At 52.5% G+C, this 20360-nt stretch overlaps 2 protein-coding genes across 2 annotated transcripts in view; both read left to right on the plus strand.

Annotated features, from left to right (window-relative positions):
- PPARGC1B (PPARG coactivator 1 beta) overlaps positions 1 to 6487 on the plus strand; it is a 54916-nt gene extending 48429 nt beyond the window's left edge. The window contains exon 12 of the mRNA XM_054841414.1: positions 263 to 6487. Coding sequence (XP_054697389.1) covers positions 263 to 366 — 104 coding nt within the window. The 3' untranslated portion in view covers positions 367 to 6487. The remainder of the gene's footprint in view (positions 1 to 262) is intronic.
- Positions 6488 to 11314: 4827 nt separating this feature from the next.
- On the plus strand, positions 11315 to 19536 carry LOC129212600 (tripartite motif-containing protein 6-like). The gene is made up of 6 exons (XM_054841415.1): positions 11315 to 12689; positions 13327 to 13422; positions 14483 to 14716; positions 14812 to 14834; positions 15792 to 15937; positions 18759 to 19536. The coding sequence occupies exons 1-6, from the start codon at positions 11856 to 11858 to the stop codon at positions 19247 to 19249; spliced, it is 1824 nt and encodes a 607-aa protein (XP_054697390.1). The 5' UTR covers positions 11315 to 11855; the 3' UTR covers positions 19250 to 19536.
- The last annotated feature ends 824 nt before the right edge of the window (positions 19537 to 20360 follow it).

Genomic DNA, 20360 nt, shown 5'->3' on the forward strand with positions numbered 1-20360 from the left:
GGAGCGGGTGTCCGTGGCGTGCGACCTGCCGGGCTGGGCACTGCTACAGCCCCTCTGCAATGGGGGAGAGACGGCACCGTCCCCGCTCCCTTTCGCCATCACCGCCTCGTCCGGGCTGGCTTTGCAGTGCTGGGATGCAGCGTGCTGGTAGCGGGGGAACAAGCAGTGCCCTGCCGTGCCTCGGTTTCCCTCCCTGCTAGGCAGCGAGCGTGCTTGTGCCCCGCTCCCTGACCCGGCTGCCTTGTGTCCCTGCCGTTCCCAGATTGCAGCGCAGAGGAGTCCTCCCCAGCTCCAGTGAAAAGCAAGTACGAGACCATGGATTTCGACAGCTTGCTGCAGGAGGCCCAGCTAAGCCTGCATCGGTAACAGCCTTAACCTTGGAGGAATACCTCAATACCTCAGTCAAGGCACTTCCAATATGTTTACGTTTTCAAAGAAATTATTCAGTCTATGGAAAGCGAGAGAGAGCGAGAGAGCGAGAGCACGCACGCACGAGAGAGAGACTGCTGTCCCTTCCGATCGATGTTTACATTGAACAAAGCTGCTTCTGTCTGTGAGTCCCCATGGTGTTGATGTCTCACTGCCACATGTTAGTCCCCCCGCTTCTGACTGGTTGTTTTAGGGTGAGCCTAGGAGCCCCCCGGCCCCCGCTCCCTCCTCCTGCCCTCCCTGTGCTCCTGCCACGGAGTTGCAGCTGTGTTCACCATAACATTTTTTTGTCCGTAGTGTGTGATGATGAAATTGTTAATTGTGAATAGAATCAGGATTATAAACTAATTTTTAATAGAAGAGGAAAAAAAAGTATATACTTAAAAAAATGTATTTATGGCTCAGATGTACTGTAATTCAGATTTATTGTACCGCTTCCTTGATTTTTAACTATGCACTGTAATGAGGCACTTGCCACTCAGCAAATGGGGGGTCAGAGCAGAGTCACGGAGCCGGCATTCACCCATCGGCCGTGGAGGCACCCGCCTGCCCCGCCAGCAAACCAGGGTGCTCGGCGGTCGCGTCGGGATCACCCACTTTGCTGTCAAAGCCATTCTTCTTGCTCGCGTGGCCCCAGCCCCCCAGCCCCCAGCCCCCAGCCCGGCTGGGTCGCGGCACCCAGATGCTGAGCTCGGTCGTCGTGCGTGATGGAGCCGGTGGGCGGTGGGCATGCCGGCCCCGTGCCATTCCCGCCGTGGGGCCAGGCAGCTTTGCAGGCGCGGAGGGCTGGGGTGGTAGAAGGATGCACTGCCCCGGGGGGGCTGCGGGACCGATGCCTGCCAGCCATCGCTGCTCCAGCCCTCTGCCTGTGGAGCCAGGGGGGCCGGAGCCAGCCAGGCTTGATCCGGCGGGTCCTGCAGGCACAGCCCGGGGGACGGGTCCCTCCAGGTCCCTGCGAGGGAGCCGCCTTGTCCCCAGCAACTTGGGCGGCTGGGAGACCGGCCGGGACAAGCGGCTTGCTCCCTCTCACTTCCACCCCCTGCAAAGCAAGTGGGGCAAGAAGACCCATCTGTGATCCCTGCCCCGCAGCCAGCCCAAAATCCAGAGAGGCAGGAAGGCAGGAGGGGACACAGCAGCCGCGCCGAACGCCTCTGCCCTGCCTGTGCTCTGCCCGGTACCTGATAAGCCATACACTTCCCCAGCACCAGTTGGCACGCAGGATCCGTCCCCCACGCCCGCCGGCGCCCCGTGGTGCACTCGCTCGCTCTGCCTCTGGCCGGGGCCCTCGGGGCTGCCCAGCAGCACTGGATTTAAGGCATGCTCAAGCAGCAACCCCCCGAAATTTGCTTGCAAACCTGCCTTCCATCTCCAGGTGAGGTGGGAGCGGGAGAGAGCCCACCACTGGCTGGAACAAACAACCGTGAGCCGGCCAGAGGCGCCATTTTCCCAAGGGAGCGGGAATCTCTGCTCCTCAAGCCATCACCATCATCTCCATTTATTTTCAGACCCAGAGACCACTAGGGATTCAGCCATCCTATGTAGATAGAATATTATAGCCTTAACTCTGCCAATAGATAGATTAGAGTCTCCTGGGGTCTCCCCTCGACATGACTTGGGGGTTTTATTCTCATTTCCCTGGCGTGGATATGATTTTTTCTTGCAGGGAGTATGACCAAAGCCTCCGAAATTGCATGAGATGCGATGCCAAGAGCCTGAGCCCTGCCGAGGTGGCCCTTGGCTCCGGGGCCGTGTGTGCGGCTGGTCTCTGGCAGGAGCAGGAATGCTGGCAGCGCCGATACCAGCACAGTTACCTGGCTAATTCTCCCCGCTGTCGGGGAAGCCGTGGTTCTGATGACAACCAGCCCGGCGGTGCGAGGGCTCACAGGCCGCTGCGGGGTTTGAACTGCGGGTCCCCAGTCTGCCGCTGGTGATGATCACTGTCAGGGAACGGTCCTTGTGCCATTTCAGTCTCAGCAGTAAGGTTCGGCGTGTCTCCTGCCGCAAGCTCCCCCCACTTCTCATCCCACCTTAGCAAACACGAGTAGCTCTGGCTGAGGCTGAGCATCTGCTATTGGCAATTGCCTCATTGTAGCTTTGCCTTTTTCTGTCCTAGTATTTCCTCACAACGATGATGTTTACATGTGATTGCTATAGAGCTTATGTAGAATGTATATAGCGACACATTTAGGGTGGGTAGTACTGTCCTGTGCTGTGCTGATGTTTTTCAGAAAACAATCAATCCAAAAAACAAACAAAAAAAAAGCAAAGTAAGTGGAATTCTTCCATCTCCCGCTCAGCCGGGGGCACCGAGCCCCCGTGGCCGGACCCCGCTGGGGATGCATCAAGCGTGGCGGAGGGGAAGGGTTAGTGCAGAGCTGGGGGAGGTTCAGAGCTGGGGGGAGCCCTCTCCTGGGGTACCACTCAGTCGCTTCCCAAGCATTGGTTTCGGTGTACCCAGATACAAAATTTCGCGTTGTTTTCCTGCAGCTGGGAGCCCCGGGTCAGCCCGCAGCCCCCCCCTGTGCCCAGCCTCTGGGTATCGCAGGGAGGCCGGTGCTGGGGAAGGGGAGGGCTCGTCCTGCACAGAGCCGATCAGTACTGCACCCGCAGGGTAGGAAGAGATGCAATAAGTGGTCTTCGTGGTGCCTGAAGCCTATAAGTGGGGTTGGGGTGGGTTTTTTTTTTTAGTTTGGGGTTTTTGGAGGGATTTTTTTTTCCGTTAAATTGGGATGATTTGTTTTCCCTCCTCCTCCGAGAAATTTCTCCAGGACTTATGCACTGTGCGCGGAGGTGTGCAAGGCGCAGAGGCACAAGTGTGGCTGGGGCAGCCCTCTGCCGCTGCCCACGCCTGCTGCAGGGAAAAGCAGGGGGCACGTGCTGCCTGCCCTGGGGGCACGTGCTGCCGCCCCAGGGGCTTCCCCAGCTATTTAGGACTAGGTGAGAGTGGAGGGTGTTCAGCTCGAGAATCACAGGTGTGACAATCTGCTGGGGTTAAAATCCCTCACATGGGGTTCGTGGTGAAAAATAAGTTTCCACTTTTTTTTTTTTTTTGTTTAAATACAAAGTTGTCTTTAGCTCGCAGGGCTTGAGTCTGCAAAGGAAGGAGGGGTTGGGCAGAAGGGGCAGGTGAGAGCTCCCTCCTTTAGTGGCCTGTGACTTTTGGGTGCTGGCAGGGCAGCAGGGCAGGAGCAAAGCAATGGCCGGGCACTGCACGGGGAGAGGCATCCCGCACCGCCGGGGAAGCCAGAGGCACCCAGCGCTTTGCGGGAGCCTCAGCCCCGGAGCTGCCAGGGCTGGGGAGTGGGGATCGCCCTCCCCAAAGATTAGCTTTATATCCCGCCCAGTCTGTGGCATCGCGGCGGGTGCCCCAGCTTGGCACCCCAAAAAGGGACCCCCCCGTCCCCCCTGGCAGCCCCGGGAAGCCACCCCCGCCACCTGCGAGGGCCGAGGCGGTGGGGCAGGTAAGAGCACTACTTCAAAGAGAAACTGGGAGCAAAAGGGTTTCTTACGGTAGGCAATAAGTGCGGAGGAGATTTATTTTTTTAAAAATATATAACTATAGAATGTCCCCCAGTTGTTTCCTGCAGGTACTGCGGGGAAATGCTGAATGTGAAGAGTTTCATGATAAAATGCCCCTTTGCTTTTTTTTGCACAGATTTGCCCCAGAAAAGCTCGTTGTTCAGGGTGGGGTACCGGGTTTCTGGCTGGAATCCAGTGGGTCCCTGGGGCTCCGCGGGAAGGAGCAAATGTTTCCGAGTGTCTGGGCTGAATGCAGAGGACAATCCCAGGTTTTAGGTTCGATGCCGCCCCAAAGCAAAGGTTCATCCCGATTCCTACTCAGCGCAGCTGGCTGGGCTGCACACCTTTAACAAAGCGGCAGCTCCGTCACCACGTTACAGTCTTGAGTGTCTGATTTCAGCACTGGTCCACGCGAAGGAGCGTTGCAATTGCTGACCAGCACTTTTTTTTTTTCTTTTTTCTTTTTTTCTTTCTTTTTGGAGGTATGCTGAATACTGAGATACATCGTCGTTCGTAGCTGAGCCCTGACACCCTTTTCTGTTCTAAGCGTCGTAGTCCATCCCCGACAATCTCAAGCAATATAGAGCCAAATGCAGCCTTCGGGTTTCATTCCTCTTCCCTCGCCCAGCCTGGGGCCAGGGGTGGCGGCGGCAGCCTGGCTGCAGTGCCCACGGCCACGGCGCCCAGCCGAGAGCCACGCTGCGGTGAATACTGAGTTGGGGAGGGAGTGTGTGTATGAATGTGAGAAAGGGAGAGAAAGATTAAATTGATGCATTTCTTGAGAAAGGTGTAAGAATTTCACCTAAAAAGGGGCACATCTGCTTTGTTATTTATAAAAAAAAAGCTAAATTCTTTTTCTTCTTTTTTTTTTTTTAAAGTAAAAGGACACTGCTAATAATTATTAGGGGCCAATTCTGCCTCCCTTCCTCATGCCGAGTAAGTACTACTTAACTCTGCAGTTTTCTACTTGCAGAGTAAGTAAAAGTAGCAGAATTGATCCCTCTGTGATTAAGAATCAAGTTTTTAGTCTGTTTGGTTTTTTTTTAATTGGTAGCGGTTTTTTATATTTCACTTAATTTTTTTCCCCAGTTCCGTTCTGTTGTGTCCTTATTTATGTAATATACTTTAACCTTAAAAGATGGCATGGATTCTTATGCCTTTCCTTTATTATTATTTTTAAAGAAGAGATTTATTTCTAGTGTGATTTAACTGTCTACCTTCTAAAACAAGAGAACGTTTTCTTGTATTTTTACATTGTCAGATTCTATAGTTTCATAGATAATTTAACCAAATCGCTCAATGTATTATCTATATCTATGCGGTGGGTATAAAAGTTCTATTTTAAATTGTGTAAATACTTCAGAACTGGCTTCTTTTTCCAGACTCCCCTGCTGCGGAGTTACTTGTTTACATCAAAAAGACTGTAGAATCTCTACGCTCATGTACTGTAAATAGTGAAGTGATCTGCCTATAAATAAACGATAACATATATACTATAAAGTGGAAAGAAAAACAAAGCAACACGTCTGTGCTGCTAATACTTGGGTTTATTAGTGCAAACCTGCTCTGGGAGGAGCTGTTTTGCTTTGCAGAAGGTGCTCTCCTGCGTCTGCCTGGCCGGCAGCGGGATGGTGGGGGCACGGCCGGGACCGGAGGGGGGGGGGGGTGGCGGAGCCCCCCCAGCTCGCTCGCACCAACACTGCACCACGGCCAGGGATGCAGCTCCCGCGAGGGAATATCTCTGTATATTTCTATTTTAAGTGTGGTTTCTTGTAGTTTGACTCGTACAGCAAAAGCCTGGGCTCTGTACTCTGGACTTTGGGAGGGGTGCCACTGCTGCAAGACCCATCGTGGAAGAAATCCTCTGGACGGGGCGGGGGGTTAAAAGTGAAGTGGGGCACGCACCTCAAATTGCTTGGGTGGGATTAAGAGAGCAAAGGGCTGGATTGCAAGAAAAAGTGTGGAACAGATGGTGATGCAGCAAGCGTACAGCTCAGGATGGCACCTGGATAGTCCCCCCGGTAGCGGAGAGCAGTCCTGCAGGAGCCAGCCTGCTCTCCCAGAGACATGGCTGCAGTGGCCGAACCGCTGTTTCCCAGTTCAGGGTGTCCTGGTGTCCCAGTCACCGGGAGAGCCCAGGCTGCGGAAGGGACGGGATGGAAAGCCCAGGCAGTCGGAGGCAGCATGGAGGCAGCACCCCGGCAGCACCTGGCGCACGGGAGCCCAGCACCAGCCCTCGCCCCTGCAAGGGCTTGCCAGGTCGGAGGCATCGCACTGAATTAATCTGGAGCATGGCGTGGTGATGCTGCTGGACCTCAGCAGCCCGAAAGGAGGAGGTCTGCAATGTGCTGAGCTGTCCCGGCTGCTTTTTTTCCACCGATTTGCACCGATTTAGGCAGCTGCCCTAGAGCTGCCTGTCTCCAGCACAGCACAGCTGGTGGGACCCCAGCACGGGTCCCTCTGCCCAGCCACGGAGCCAGAACCAGCCTCCCACCCCAAAGCCAGCCCCTCATCCCTGTGACTGCTGCACCTGAGTGGAGAACGGACAGGAAGCCCATTTCCCTGCTGCTTTCCAAAGAAAATGGGCTTCAGAGCCTCCCAACAGGAATATTTTTCTAAGATTATCAGGACACAGCGATGCCACCAGTGCCAGGACAGATTAAAACACAAAACTGCAAGGAGGAAATGTGGGGATGCAGCTGGGGCAGCCGGTGTTGGGGTGCCCGGGGCGGATGCAAGTGGGGGGAGAGGCGAGGGAGAAGGTCCCCAATCGGCAGGGCTCCGGGATGGACGGGGGCCCCCGGCTGGTAGGGCTCCAGGGACGGAGCAGGGGCACAGGAAGGAGGGATCCATGGGGAGGGACAGACCCACAGCTGAGGCTTGTCCTCCCAGCCTGACCCACGCCACTCGGAGCTGCATTCCCAGGCAAACTCCTGGAAAATAACGGACCGGTGCTGTTTATCGAGTACTATCCTGCAAGCAGACCTAGGGATGGAAGGGAGCTGTTGGTGAGTCACATCAGTTCAGCAGCTCCGTTAGTCCCAGCAATTACTTCCAGCCATTTGGGAAAAAAATCCCAACAAAACAGTTCTTCATTTTGGTATAACTTTGTGATAAAATGGCTTCCTTTCACACAGCCGGGCACTGCTTTTGTTGTGGCTTATAAGGCAGCCCTCCAGCTGCCAGAGGGATGGGACGCAGCGTTATTTTCTGCGCTAGGCACACTGTGCTGTGTGGGAGGAGAAAATAAGTCAGTAACGGGCTTTTGTAAATAGGGACAGCTTCTGTTGCTGACCTTGGCTGATTAGCACCTGGCAGGCAGCGTGGGCAGCAGGCAGCGTGGGCAGCAGGCAGCGTGGGCAGCACACGCAATGCGGGCAGCAGGCACAGCAGGGGCAGCGCGGGCAGCGAGGGCAGCATGGCAGTGCCCACATCTGCCCAGCTGAGCGGGGCTGGCTGAGACCACGGCTGCCCCGCTTGGTGGGATCCCCCCTGCCCCACAGGCAAGAGCCCACAGAAAGGCTCACGGGTGGGCAGGGGCACAGCAAGGCAGCGTCTGGAAACGCCACGCCAGGCTCATGCTCCCGACTGGTGTGAAACGCCTGTTGCTTGGGATTTATTTCACTGCCCGGCGAGCTGTCCTGGCTGCCCTTGGGAGTCTCAGCTCCCACCCGTGCCCTGGGCAGTGGCACCAAATCCTGCCCTGGGCTTTGCTGGCCGCAGGAGCTCCCTGCTCCCTGACGTGGACCTCAGCTCCTGGGCACACAAGGTCTGTCCAGGGGGCTCTGCAGGCCATACTTCGAGTAATGTATGCATTTGCCCACTCTCAGCATTTATCAGTCCCAGCTTGTTGTCCAGGTCCGTCCAGGTGTCTTTGCAGGGAGGAACAGGGACAGGTTTGTTTTCTTTGCTCCCTGCCAGCTCGGGGACCTCCCTGCCCATGGTACTGCCCTCCCTGCCCACGGTACTGCCCTCCCTGCCCGCGGTACTGCCCTCCCTGCCCGCAGCAGCTGCCCACAGGGGACCTCTCCCACCTTTCCTTCCCATTCCTCCCAAGCTTTGCATCTCCCTCCCTAATACACCTGCAGCTTCTGCCTCCTGTGCTCGCTGTGTGTTTTTAAACGCCAGTGGAGAGCTTTCTCCAGGTGCTGCTGGTTTTGGGTCCTGCAATCTCTGTTCCCTCTTTCTCTCCCACTCAGTTCTTGGCTGGATACGTTTTAAGTTTTTCATACGCCACCTCTGCCCTCAAATATCTTTTCAAACTCAGACTTGGACCCCTCGTGTTTCTCAGCAGCCTCCTGCAGGTAAGAAGGCACCATCCTCTCCCCACTGGCTTTTCTAGCACTAACCCCGCTCCCCCCAAACCCCATCACCCTGCTGACTCTGAGGGAGCATTTCCAGCTCCTTATGTCTGCAGGCTCTTGCTGCCTGCAGCACACAGTGGGCCACGCTCAGCGTTGGCTGAACAGACCCTTTGATGGCCAGGGCAACAGCAGCAGATCTGCCCCGGCCGCGGCTGCGATGGGTGAGGTGCTGGTGCGGGGCTCTTGGGAGGCAGCCGGCTCCGCACAGCAGTGGCGGGGCTGCTGCCTCTCTCCTTTCCTGAATGGCTCTGCTTCCCTTTCAGCTCGACATCCACAAGGACCCCTCCTTGCTCCTGCATTCGTGCTGTGATCACCATGAGCAAGCGGCTGCCCGGGCGGAGGCTGAGCACCGAAGGAGCAGCAGGCGGCCGGGGAGAGCGCTTGTCTGCCGGTCAGCAGCCTGCAGGGCAGAGGGAAGACACCTCCTCATCGCCTTAATAATAGCGATGATTTTGGAGGAAAACTGTCCACTCTGGAGTAGTGCACACGTGCACACGATGCCCTGGGCTCTCAGAAGTCCCCAAATCACTGAGGGCTGACTGCCCATGCAGAACCTGCTAGAGACGGGCACAGAGAGGGGTTGGATTGCCTTGGAGCCTGGCACACGCAGCCTATCATCTGGGTCTGCTTGTGCTGGTTTTGGATCTGTATTGGGTTTGCATGGCAAGGTTTTGGTAGCGGGGGGGCTACAGGGGTGGCTTCTGTGAGAAGCTGCTAGAAGCTTCCCCCATGTCCGATAGAGCCAATGCCAGCCGGCTCCAAGACGGACCTGCCGCTGGCCAAGGCTGAGCCCATCAGCGACCATGGCAGCGCCTCTGGGGTAATGTGTTTAAGAAGGAAAAAACCCAAACAACCCAGCAGCAATCACAGCCAGAGGGAAGTGAGAATATGTGAGAGGAACAGCCCTGCAGACACCAGGGTCAGTGAAGAAGGAAGGGGAGGAGGTGCTTCAGGCGCCGGAGCAGAGATGCTCCTGCAGCCTGTGGAGAAGACCATGGCGAGGCAGGCTGTCCCCCTGCAGCCCATGGAGGATGGCAGTGGAGCAGATAACCACCTGCAGCCCATGGAGGATGGCGGTGGAGCAGATAACTGCCTGCAGCCCATGGAGGATGGCGGTGGAGCAGATAACCGCCTGCAGCCCATGGAGGATGGCGGTGGAGCAGATAACCACCTGCAGCCCATGGAGGATGGCAGTGGAGCAGATAACCGCCTGCAGCCCATGGAGGATGGCGGTGGAGCAGATAACCGCCTGCAGCCCATGGAGGATGGCGGTGGAGCAGATAACCGCCTGCAGCCCATGGAGGATGGCGGTGGAGCAGATAACCGCCTGCAGCCCATGGAGGATGGCGGTGGAGCAGATAACCGCCTGCAGCCCATGGAGGATGGCGGTGGAGCAGATAACCGCCTGCAGCCCATGGAGGACCCCATGCCAGAGCAGGTGGATGCACCCAAAGGAGGCTGTGACCCCCGTGGGTGGGACCCCAGGCTGGAGCAGGGGCAGAGTGAGAGGAGTCCTCCCCCTGAGGAGGAAGGAGCGGCAGAGACACCATGTGAGGAACTGACCACAACCCCCATTCCCCATCCCCCTGTGCTGCTGGGGGGGGAGGAGGGAGAGAAATCAGGAGTGACGTTAAGCCCAGGAAGAAAGGAAGGATGGGGTGAAGGCAGTTTTAAGATTTGGTTTTATTTCTCATTATCCTAGTCTGATTTCATTGGTAATAAATTAATTTCCCCAAGCTGAGTTTTGCCCATGACGGTAATTCATAGAATCATAGAATCTTTAAGGTTGGAAAAGATGTCTAAGATCATCAAGTCCAAACATCAACCCAACACCACCATGTCTACTAAACCATGTCCCGAAGTGCCACGTCTACAAATTGGTGAGTGATCTCTCCCTGTCCTTATCCCGACCCACAAACCTTTCACTGTATTTTCTCTCCCCTGCCCAGCTGAGGAAGGGAGTGACAGAGCGGCTTTGGGGGGCACCTGGCATCAAGCTGGGGTCAGCCCACCACAGGATCACTCAGAGTCTTCATTGCAGTGGGTCCGCAAAATAGCGATGTCTGCCTGGAGAGAGGCAGGAAAAGGATTTGGCTCAGCACTGCTACATGGGCAAACTCTTGGGTGAAAGCCCTGGCTGTCATCACCACCACCACCTCCATTCATCACTGAAAGTCAGCTCCAGACAGCAACTCAGCAGTCCAAGGAGAAAAGACAACTCGTGGAATCGCCCTGGGGCGCGGGGCTCTCCCAGGCACGCTCAGGCAGCGGAGGGAGGGACGCTGCTCTGAGCATCCGCGCTCCTGGGGTTCAGCTCACCGTCAAGTTTACTTCCAGGAAACGGAAATCCAGGTTCACTCTGCTGGGTTTTTGCAATCTGTCAGAGCCAACCAGGACTGAAATACTGTCGTATTTAAAAATTATGCAGAAAAATAAATGCATCTGGCAACTAGCTATTGCTTTCTCCATGGTGCTTCTGGTATAAGCTCTGTCCCTGCTACTGAATTTACTGTTCCTTCAGTGCTGCTGGTGGGGGGCACTCCCACATCGGGGTAGCTGTGAGGCTAAAGGGAAGTTAAAAAACCTGTCTGGCGGTGGCCGTGCCCCATTTTGCCACGCACGCTGCCCGCAGGCAGCCCAGGAAATACCAGCAGATTCTTTACAGCGGCCGTTACCTGCAGCTTCCAGCATCTACTGCCTATCCTGAAGGAAATTAAGGAAATTAATTTTTCTTCAATGAAAGGACTAAGAACTGTAATTAATGAAGGGTAAAGAAAGAAGATTTTAGGCTAGGCGATTTGCAGGCAGCACGCGCAGCAGCAGGACTGCAGCAGCTTGTCTCAGCCTGTGTCCGCAAGCAGAGCACAGCAAGTAACCCAGAGTGATCCACAAAAATCCCCGCAAGTTCCTGCGGGCAGCAAGCCCTTCTGCAGCCCTCTAGGGCTCCAGGCAGATCAAACAGGATTTCTGCTCTGCAGCACCAGGTTTTGGGGTCGGGATGTATGCAGCAGCACGGCAGTCAGCTGGTGCCATGTGCACTAAGGGCAACGTTTGCAAATGGCAGTTCTGCCACGCTGGAGGCGGTGGGGAAGGACAACGGAAAGCAGCAGTTTCACGTGCTTTGGAGGCACAGCAAAGCCAGGTGAGCCCTGCATACAGCGTTAGTCATGTTCGAGACAACTGTGGAAAAGGGATGAGCGGTAGTGAAGTATGAAGCCACAAACCCCATGGAAGAGAGAAAAAATTATCATTAACCTAACCACACACAGAGTGGTTAGGAAGGAAAATAAGAAACTTCACTTGGAAAGTACAGCCAACATCTGAAAGGTGCCCACTGAGTGGGTCAAGGTCATAAGAAAGCATTAGGGAGCAGGTTATAGGCAGCAAACTGGAAATGAGCTTGTGCTCTGATGTGGAGGGAATAATTCTACCTGGCCGCTGCCCTCCCCGTTTAAGCGGGGCTGGACTATTTGCCTTGCTCCTTTTGCAGCGGCCAAACTCCGGCACTGGAACTGCCTGCGTGGGGCTCATCCTGTGCTGGCCATGGCTTCTGCCGGCGTGGCGCATGAGAGGCAGGCAGCTGGGCGGAGGAGAGCGATGACCTTCCCTTGCGAGGGGGAGGAGGCAGCAGCTTCCTGCCCACAGAGCGAGCGAGAGGCGCCTTGCTGCTACCACTTTCTGTTTCTCTTCCCGCCAGTGCCCTCCCTCCAGCCCTCGGCCCTGTACTGTACCTCAGGTGCCATGGCTGACCTAGGTGCTGTGGCCACGTTTGAGGAGGACCTGACCTGTCCCATCTGCCTGAGCATTTACAGCAACCCCGTGTCCCTGAGCTGTGGTCACAGCTTCTGCAAGAAGTGCATCCAGGAGGCGCAGAGCCACCAGCATGGCCCGCAGAGCCTTTTCAGCTGCCCGCTGTGCTGCGCCCAGGCAGGCCCCGCTATGGAGCTGCAGCCCAACATCCAGCTCCGCAGCATAGTGCAGAAGTTTTTGGATGCTCCCACTCATGAAGAGGAGAAAAATAGTGAAGTGCAACGTGAAGAGAAGGGGGAAAGTTCGGCCCAGCAAGACGAGGTGATCCTGTGTGATTTCTGCCTTCAGGAGCCCCAGCCAGCCTTGAAGACCTGCCTGAGCTGTGAGGCCTCCCTGTGCCAAGCCCACCTGAGCAAGCACAGTACAAATAACTCCCTGAAAGACCATGTCCTGATGGAGCCCTGTAATGCACTGGGTTTGGCTGAGAGGAGATGCTCCCAGCATGGCAAACTGCTGGAATGCTACTGCAAGACAGACTCGGTTTGCATCTGCATGCTGTGCTGTGTCACCAGCACCCACAAGAACCACAAGATCATCGCTTTGGAGGAGGCTCATAGACAAGCACAGGTAAGAGGCTGCCAGGACAGTGGCCAGGGCACGGATTGCACTAGGAAAACCACAGGGGTCTGGCACGGAGAGCTGCCTGTAGCACAGGGATGAAATACCTCCCCAGTTTCAGATGCGCAGACTCAGGGTGGGGCTAAATCTCCATCTTGGGATATCGGCCTGTTATTCCTAGTTTTGTCCCGGGTTCCCTCTGGGCTTGCCCCTCAGAGTATAAAACAACATGTTATAAATACTTTCTTCTCATCCTGAGGAGCCAGACTGGTGGGACTGAGCGCTCATGGCTATGCTTTTAGTCCTTGGAGCACTTGCAAAGCCAGAAGATCAGCCTGAGCTGCATTTATGCAAAGAAAATTAATGACAGAGCAACGGAAAGGAAGCTATCAGCATGGAAAGTAGCTTTGTGTGTGGCTACTGCACATGAACAGTTTTCAGTTTCAAAATGTCTTTCCCATGCTTGTAATTGTGGTATTTGTTCAGGGATAAAAATCTTCCAGTAAACCTTTAAGTATTGATTTGTCCTGAGAGCATGCAGTGAGCAAACATTTTGCAGGTCTAGCTTAACCATTTCCATAAAATTACTGATCTCAGGCATGTGTGTCGGTCCCAGGCTGATATCTCCCTCCGATTATTTTTATAGAGTGTTTTTCCTGAAACTCTGAAAACAATGAAAAGACACGAAGCGGCGCTGAATCAAAGCATAGCAAGCCTGCTGAAACAAGAAGAGGAAGTAAAGGTTTGTTCCAAGTTCCCATATCACTTCAGGGACGATCGCGTGCTGGTAGCTGATAAGGTTTTCTTTTGTCTGTTCCCAGATGACGGATTCTGAAGCTTTTTTAGTTCTGGGTAGTTTCTCAGCTATTTTCTAGGTTTCTTCTTTGAGGGAGGATGATGAACAACTTTCCTATCATTCTGGGAAGTACATTTCTAGTTTGCAAAGGACCTTTGAGCTTACAAGTTGCTGTTCAGTCCATGCCTCCTGATTGGTGGGTGGTGGTTGGCTTTTTTTCCCCCCCCAACCTTATTCAATTTGTAGACTCTAAAATATTTATGGAAAAGATACAGACCATCTTATAATGATTTTCTTTCTCTTTAAAACAAGAAATCCTTTTAGGTTAGCCTGTGGTTCTAAAAAGTTGGTAGGAATGAGGTTAAAAGATTGCCCCAAAGTGTCTGATTTTTGCTCCCAGCATGTAAATACATCTCTAAAAGCTCTGAAAGAACAGGGAATTTAACACAGGTCTCCAAATGCTAGTTCATTCTGCTTGGGCAGAATTGGCACTTGCCTTCCTCCACAGTAAAAGTGATGGGACTATAAGTCCTGGCACTGGGCAAAGGAAATGTTCCCTTCTCGTCTGAAGACAAGCCGGTACCTGTCGGCAGTGTCCTGCCCGGCAGCGCAGCTGCTGTCAAACAGTGCTTGGCGGAGGCTGCAAGCAGAGAAATTCTTTTTTCTCACCCAGCCTTAAAAGGACCAAAGGCAATGTATCTGTAGAAAAATACCAGTGCAGAATGAGGAAATATGTACCTAGTGGAAAGCCTTCAGCGAGCATCATGCAAGAAGCACTACTTTTTCATCTTTTTCTGGTCAGGTGCCAGATGCTGGGGAAGGCCACTTATGTCACTTGGCCTTTCTGCTGTCAGTGGGACATCTTGGTTTGTTGTTATATGGAGAGGCACTAAATTAGTAGCTACTTCTCTCAACCCAGAAAAGACCAGGCTCTTTTCTGAGTGCGAGTTAGTATGGAAAATGTAAGATTCAGTCCCTAACAGCTTTGAAAGTGTTTTCTTAATAGACTAAGGAGAGCTGGCAGAGGAATCAGCTGGAGAGTCTCTTCAAAGACATGCATCAGCAGCTAGATAACAAAAAAGGAGAGATCCTGGAAGTTCTCAGTCGCAACGAGGAGCAACAGCTTTCTCAGATTCAGACGCAGATACAAAAACTCAGAAAGGGGAAGGATGCAGCCAGCCGTGAGGTACAGGAGTTGGAGGCTCTGAGAGATCAGAAAGACCTACTTCTTTTCACCAAGGTACCTAACAGCATCTCCCTTCCCAGAGATACTCAGCTCTTGGGCTGGCCTTTGCCTGTGCTATGCTAATTCTACTTTCAAAATGTCTTTTGCAGGCTTTTTCAGCTATTCGAACCAGGTAAGCTCTTCACGAGGTGGTCTAGTATTGCATTACTTGTTGCTTCAGGTGACCGATAGTCCAGCGGTGCAGGTCTGCTAGCCCAGCCTGCGTGCACTGCAGGCCCACAGCTCCGTGGGCTCACCTTGGCTGCCCCGTGGGCACGTTGACTGCACACTCTGAACCTGGATTCGTCAGAGACCTGGAGAAGCCCCAAAATATTAACAAAGGTCGTATGTGACTCTTCATATACAACACAGCTTATTTTTCTGTACCCTCTGTGCCTGTTCTCTAGACCCATTCAATTCAGGCAATTCCTGAATATTTTGGTCCCTGGGTGAGCATGCAAAGGATGGATGAGCTTAGACATCCTGAGTGGTCCTCCAGTTTGCATCGCCTTCTGCTTGTAAGAAGCACATGCGGCGAAGTCATGAGTCTACAAAGTTCATGGCTTTTCTCCTGAGCTGCTCCCCCAGGGCTGTTCCCCCACCACAGCCCACCGCTGTGTGTACACAGCCCCCCCTCCCCAGCCTTTCCCCAGCCCTGCATTTCAGGTGCAGCATTTGCCCCTTGGCTGTGGTAACGCAGCACTTCTTGTTTGCTGTCCCAGCACCCAAGGGCTGCCCCTGACACCTCCTTAGCTCCTGCTGTGGAGTTGAGGACTGTAACCACAGACATGATGCTAGAGTCTGTCCTGGCAAAAGTTAGAGCTGAGACAAGGTCTTCTGGGGACAGAAAATTGTCCATGGAGTGAACTTCATCCTAACGATGCTGAAGAGATTCTGGGTTCTGGGAAAAGACTGGTCAGAGGGGGAGTGCCCGGTAAAGCTGCAGAGGGAAGGGAGGACAGGAGCTGCTTTCGTATCTCCCATCGAGGCTGGGTGTGGAGCGGGGGATGCAGTGGTTGGCTCAGGGATGGGCTCAGTGATGGTTTTCTGATGACTTGCTGCTCTTCTGATGTCTTTTTGCATGTTCTAGGAAACACAAGGCAGTTCCTAACAAAGCTGTTGTAAAACTGTCAAAGCCAACATCCATCAGTATGGATGAATTAACAACAGAAATCACTCAGATGCTTTTCCAGCAATTCCTCTCAGATATGCAGTCCTCATTTAAAACACCACCTGGTAAGTGACCATTTAACCACGTGACAAGCAAGATGGAGAAGCTAACAAAACATATTTAAGAAAGGACTGTAATAAGACACCAAGTAGACCAGTACCTCTATAAGAACTTATTACTAACATTGTATTTGATTATTTTCACATATGCCTACATAAAAGGGTGCTTGTCCTGGGCTTCAGCGCTCTGGGAGTGCCTTGAATACACCCTGTTAAAATGAGCTCTGGGTAGAGAAGTGTCGTTGTCACAGGAGTGTTTGGGGAGGATTATGAGAAGAGAATAGCAACACCTCTTCTGTCTGTAGCATCACTTTGATTCAAAGCACAGGGAAAGTTGAGAACTCATCGCAGCAGCAGGAGGTGGAGTTTCTCTTATGACATAAACAATCTACTCTTTCTATGTAAATAATTCTACTCTTTTGTAAGATCACCCTACAGTCCTTGTGCTGTGCACGGTGGGATGCTTGTCCAACTGAACTGAAAAAATTAGGGTTCCCTTGTTATTGCTGTCTTGATGGTGCTTGAGCCCTTGCTGACAGTGAGCCCAGAGTCAAGACCGAGACAGCTGGGGTGGGAAGGCTCTGTCCAGAGTGTGTGTGACAGTGCGCAACATGCACACCTAATTGGCCACCATCTGTACAGCCTTGGGTCCACTAAGAAGCAGACCGTGCTCACAGCCACTCCTGAGCTCAGTCTCTGCCATCCCTGTAAGCATAGTCCAGACCTATTCTGGCTAGAACACCTCAGATCCAGGTTTTCCTCATGATCTATGCCATCTGAGCACTTTCGGTTAGTTGCCCAAGTCACTGCTGCTGTTTCAGTTTCCTGAAGGAATAACTTCCAGAGCAGAAAATGCCACGATACTGAAATGCATTACCTGCAAGAGAAGGTTTGAATAAAAACATTCTGCAAATTCCTGAGTGTAGAATTACCTTCTTATGACTGGTCATGCTAGGAAGTTTTGAGAGTTCTAGAAAATAACTTCAAACGATCCTAAGCAAATAAGCTTTTTATAAAAAGCACGAGAAAATCGAGATAAGGATAGCAATTGGAAGAGGTAACGGGCAAAACATGGACTGAACATAGCTTGAGAGTGAAATAGTGGTGAAGGGACTAGAGGTAGATTTTGTGTGTAGATTGTCCACTCTTGTTTGGTGTTGTGATAGTGTTGTTTTGATTTTGGTGTGGGGAATGATTTTTTCTTTTTCCCTGTTGATGTGATTAGTGTTTGTGAAGTTTTTGTGTTGAATGTATATTTTAGTGATAATTCTTAAATATGTGATTCACAGAGGCGAGGGGTGGAATGTGTTGGGTTTGCGTGGCAAGGTTTTGGTAGTGGGGGGGCTACAGGGGTGGCTTCTGTGAGAAGCTGCTAGAAGCTCCCCCTGTGTCTGATAGAGCCAATGCCAGCCGGCTCCAAGATGGACCCGCCACTGGCCAAGGCCAAGCCAATAAGCGCCTCTGTGATAACATATTTAAGAAGGGAAAAAAACAAGTTAGAGAGAGCTTTTGCAGCCGGAGAGAGGAGTGAGAAGATGTAAGAAACTCTGCAGACACCAAGGTCAGTGCAGAAGGAGGGGGAGGAGGAGCTCCAGGCGCCGGAGCAGAGATCCCCCTGCAGCCCGTGGTGAAGGCCATGGTGAAGCAGGCTGTCCCCCTGCAGCCCATGGAGGAAGGATGAGGGGGTGTAGAGATTCCACCTGCAGCCCGTGGAGGACCCCACGCCGGAGCAGGTGGAGGCACCTGAAGGAGGCTGTGGCCCGTGGGAAGCCCACATTGGAGCAAGCTCCTGGCAGGCCCTGTGGCCCCATGGAGAGAGGAGCCCACGCCAGGGCAGGTTTGCTGGCAGGACTTGTGACCCTGTGGGGGACCCACGCTGGAGCAGTTTGCTCCTGAAGGTCTGCACCCCGTGGGAGAGACCCACGCTGGAGCAGTTTGTGAAGGACTGTAGCCTGTGGGAAGGACTTATGTTGGAGAAGTTTGTGAAGGACTGTCTCCTGTGAGAGGGACTCCATGCTGGAGCAGGGGAACGATAAGAGGAGTCCTTCCCCTGAGGAGGAAGAAGTGGCAGAAACAACATGTGATGAACTGACCCCAACCCCCATTCCCCGTCCCCCTGTGCCTCTGCAGGGGGGGGAAGGTTGAAGCCGGGAGTGAAGTTGAGCCCGGGAAGATGGGAGGGGTGGGGGGACGTGTTTTAAGATTTGATTTTATTTCTCATTCCTCTACTCTGTTTTGCTTGGTAATAAATTAGATGAATTTCCTCTCTAAGTTCGGTCTGTTTTGCTCGTGACGATAGTGAGTGATCTCTCCCTGTCCTTATCTCGACCCACAAGTGTTTCGTTATGCCTTTTCTCCCCTTTCTAGTGAGAGAGCGGCTCCGGTGGGCACCTGGCCCCCAGCCAGGGTCAACCTACCACACTGTGCTACTGTTCACACATTTCTTGTACATGCAAGTTAATCTGCAAAGTTTTTAAAAATGCTTAATGAAGCTTTGCGGGACAATGATGGAAAACTAAAATCTAGGAGTTGCTGTAGTTGGAAACAAAAAGCAATAAGACACTTAAAAATTGTGGAAGAGCGGCATTTCTTGAATTGTGATATCAACTCCCTTTAGAATTACATAGGAGCAGCTAAGAGAGGTGCAGAAGTTGTTTCAGTTAACATATGCTTTTAATGACCTGGGTGGGTTGGACTTGCATTGGATGATTTGGACAGGATGACTTGGATTGGGAAATCCAGCTTTCAGCAATGGGGATGTAAGCAAATCTGCAGAATTATCTGTTAATCATAATGTGTTTTATTTTGTTTTTTTTTCTTTCTATAGTTCATGAACATCTGACTTCTTCAATGTATCAAGGAGGTGGATCTGCTTACCGTAGCAACACAGTCATTGCATCTTCACTTGTTTCTTTCTCCTTTGGGATACCATATCCATACAGTCCCATCCCACACGCACAGAGCGACCAGAGCTTCTCGGAGGGCTGTCACTTCTGGGAGGTGGACACCAGCAATGCGAGTCGCTGGAAGCTTGGAATCACTCAACCCAACATTGAGTGCTACCTGCAACTGTCTAATTGTTACCTCTCTGTGTTCCTAGGTCAAGCAATGATTTCAGAAAAGAACTTACCTGCAGCTCTCAAAGTGGTCAGGGTAGAGTTAGATTGTGGAAGAAATACACTGTCATTTTATAATGTGTCTGTCAAGGACGGAGATCCTGCTGAGAGCCTCGAGCTTCTACAGAGAGTAAACATCCCTTCAAAGTATCCTGCCCGTGCCATCTTCGGTGTGTCTGATGGCTCTTTGAATCTCCTGTAGTGATGTGGGGACGAGGTCCTGTTTTGTATTTCCATATGTATTGGGACTGCTGCTGCCTGGAGGCTGTGCTAAGCTAGCACATTAAAAATTGGATTTTGGGCTGCTGTGATGGCTCATCTGTGTGAGGGCAAGGCCTCTGTGGGGTATATCTTGCTGCTTACTGCAAGAGCTCCTATCTTATCTGTTCTGTTAATCACAATGGAAATATCGTTAAGTTGCGCTTTTTTGTTCGGCTGTATCAAATGCTGTGTTGGCTGCATATTATTAAAATAATTTAGCTGGCAAAACTACATGGCAATTTAGTTTATAAAAAAGGTGATGGCACAACATTAACTGCTACAGAACTAAGCAGCAGCAGCGCTGATCTTTGCTCTAAGGCATCGGCTTGCACCTCTGCCCTCCTCCACCTGTCCTGCACACCTGAGCCATCCATTGCAGAAGCAAAGCTGGCCTGGGAGGTGAGCAGAGCCTAGGCAATAAGACACCTGGTTTCCCTTTTTTCCCTGCTGCTGTCATCCCCTGTGGGATCTCTGATAGACCACTTACCTACCTATTGCCTCAATTTAAATTTTCTCCTCCCCTATGCAAAAATCTCACAGCAAATGGAGTAATAAAGAGGAAAACTCCCATGCCTGTAGTCTGTGCCATATGGGGCCTGGATTAGTTCGTTCTTGTGATTGTCTAAACGCCTTGGAGAGGAAGAGATGATATTCCTGTCTGCTGCCTGTGGTTCGGCTGCCTTCAGACAGAGCCACAGTATTTGCATGAAGAGGTCCAGGCAGGAGCTCTCCATCCAAGCAGGGACAGGGAAGGACCTTGAGGGACACCACAGTTTTGCATATGCTAAAAGAAATCCTTCTTCGGTCTTAGAAAGTGGCTGTGTTTTGTCTTTTGCATTTTATACACCAAAATGATACGGAAAACCATGTGGATAGAGTTGGGTCTCCAAAATGCACGAGGCTGCTGCTCTGCCTGGTCTCTGGTGGTACAGGCGCAAAGCGAGGTAAGCAAGGCTCATGACAGGGTACAGGGATGCTCCCATCCTGGAGTGCCTTTCTGGGAGCCTTCACCAGCCCCCATTTCCCTGCCAGCTGGCTGGAGGTAGGAGATC

The sequence above is a fragment of the Grus americana genome, chromosome 14 (assembly GCF_028858705.1).
Source record: "Grus americana isolate bGruAme1 chromosome 14, bGruAme1.mat, whole genome shotgun sequence".
In the NCBI taxonomy this organism is placed as follows: Eukaryota; Metazoa; Chordata; class Aves; order Gruiformes; family Gruidae; genus Grus; species Grus americana.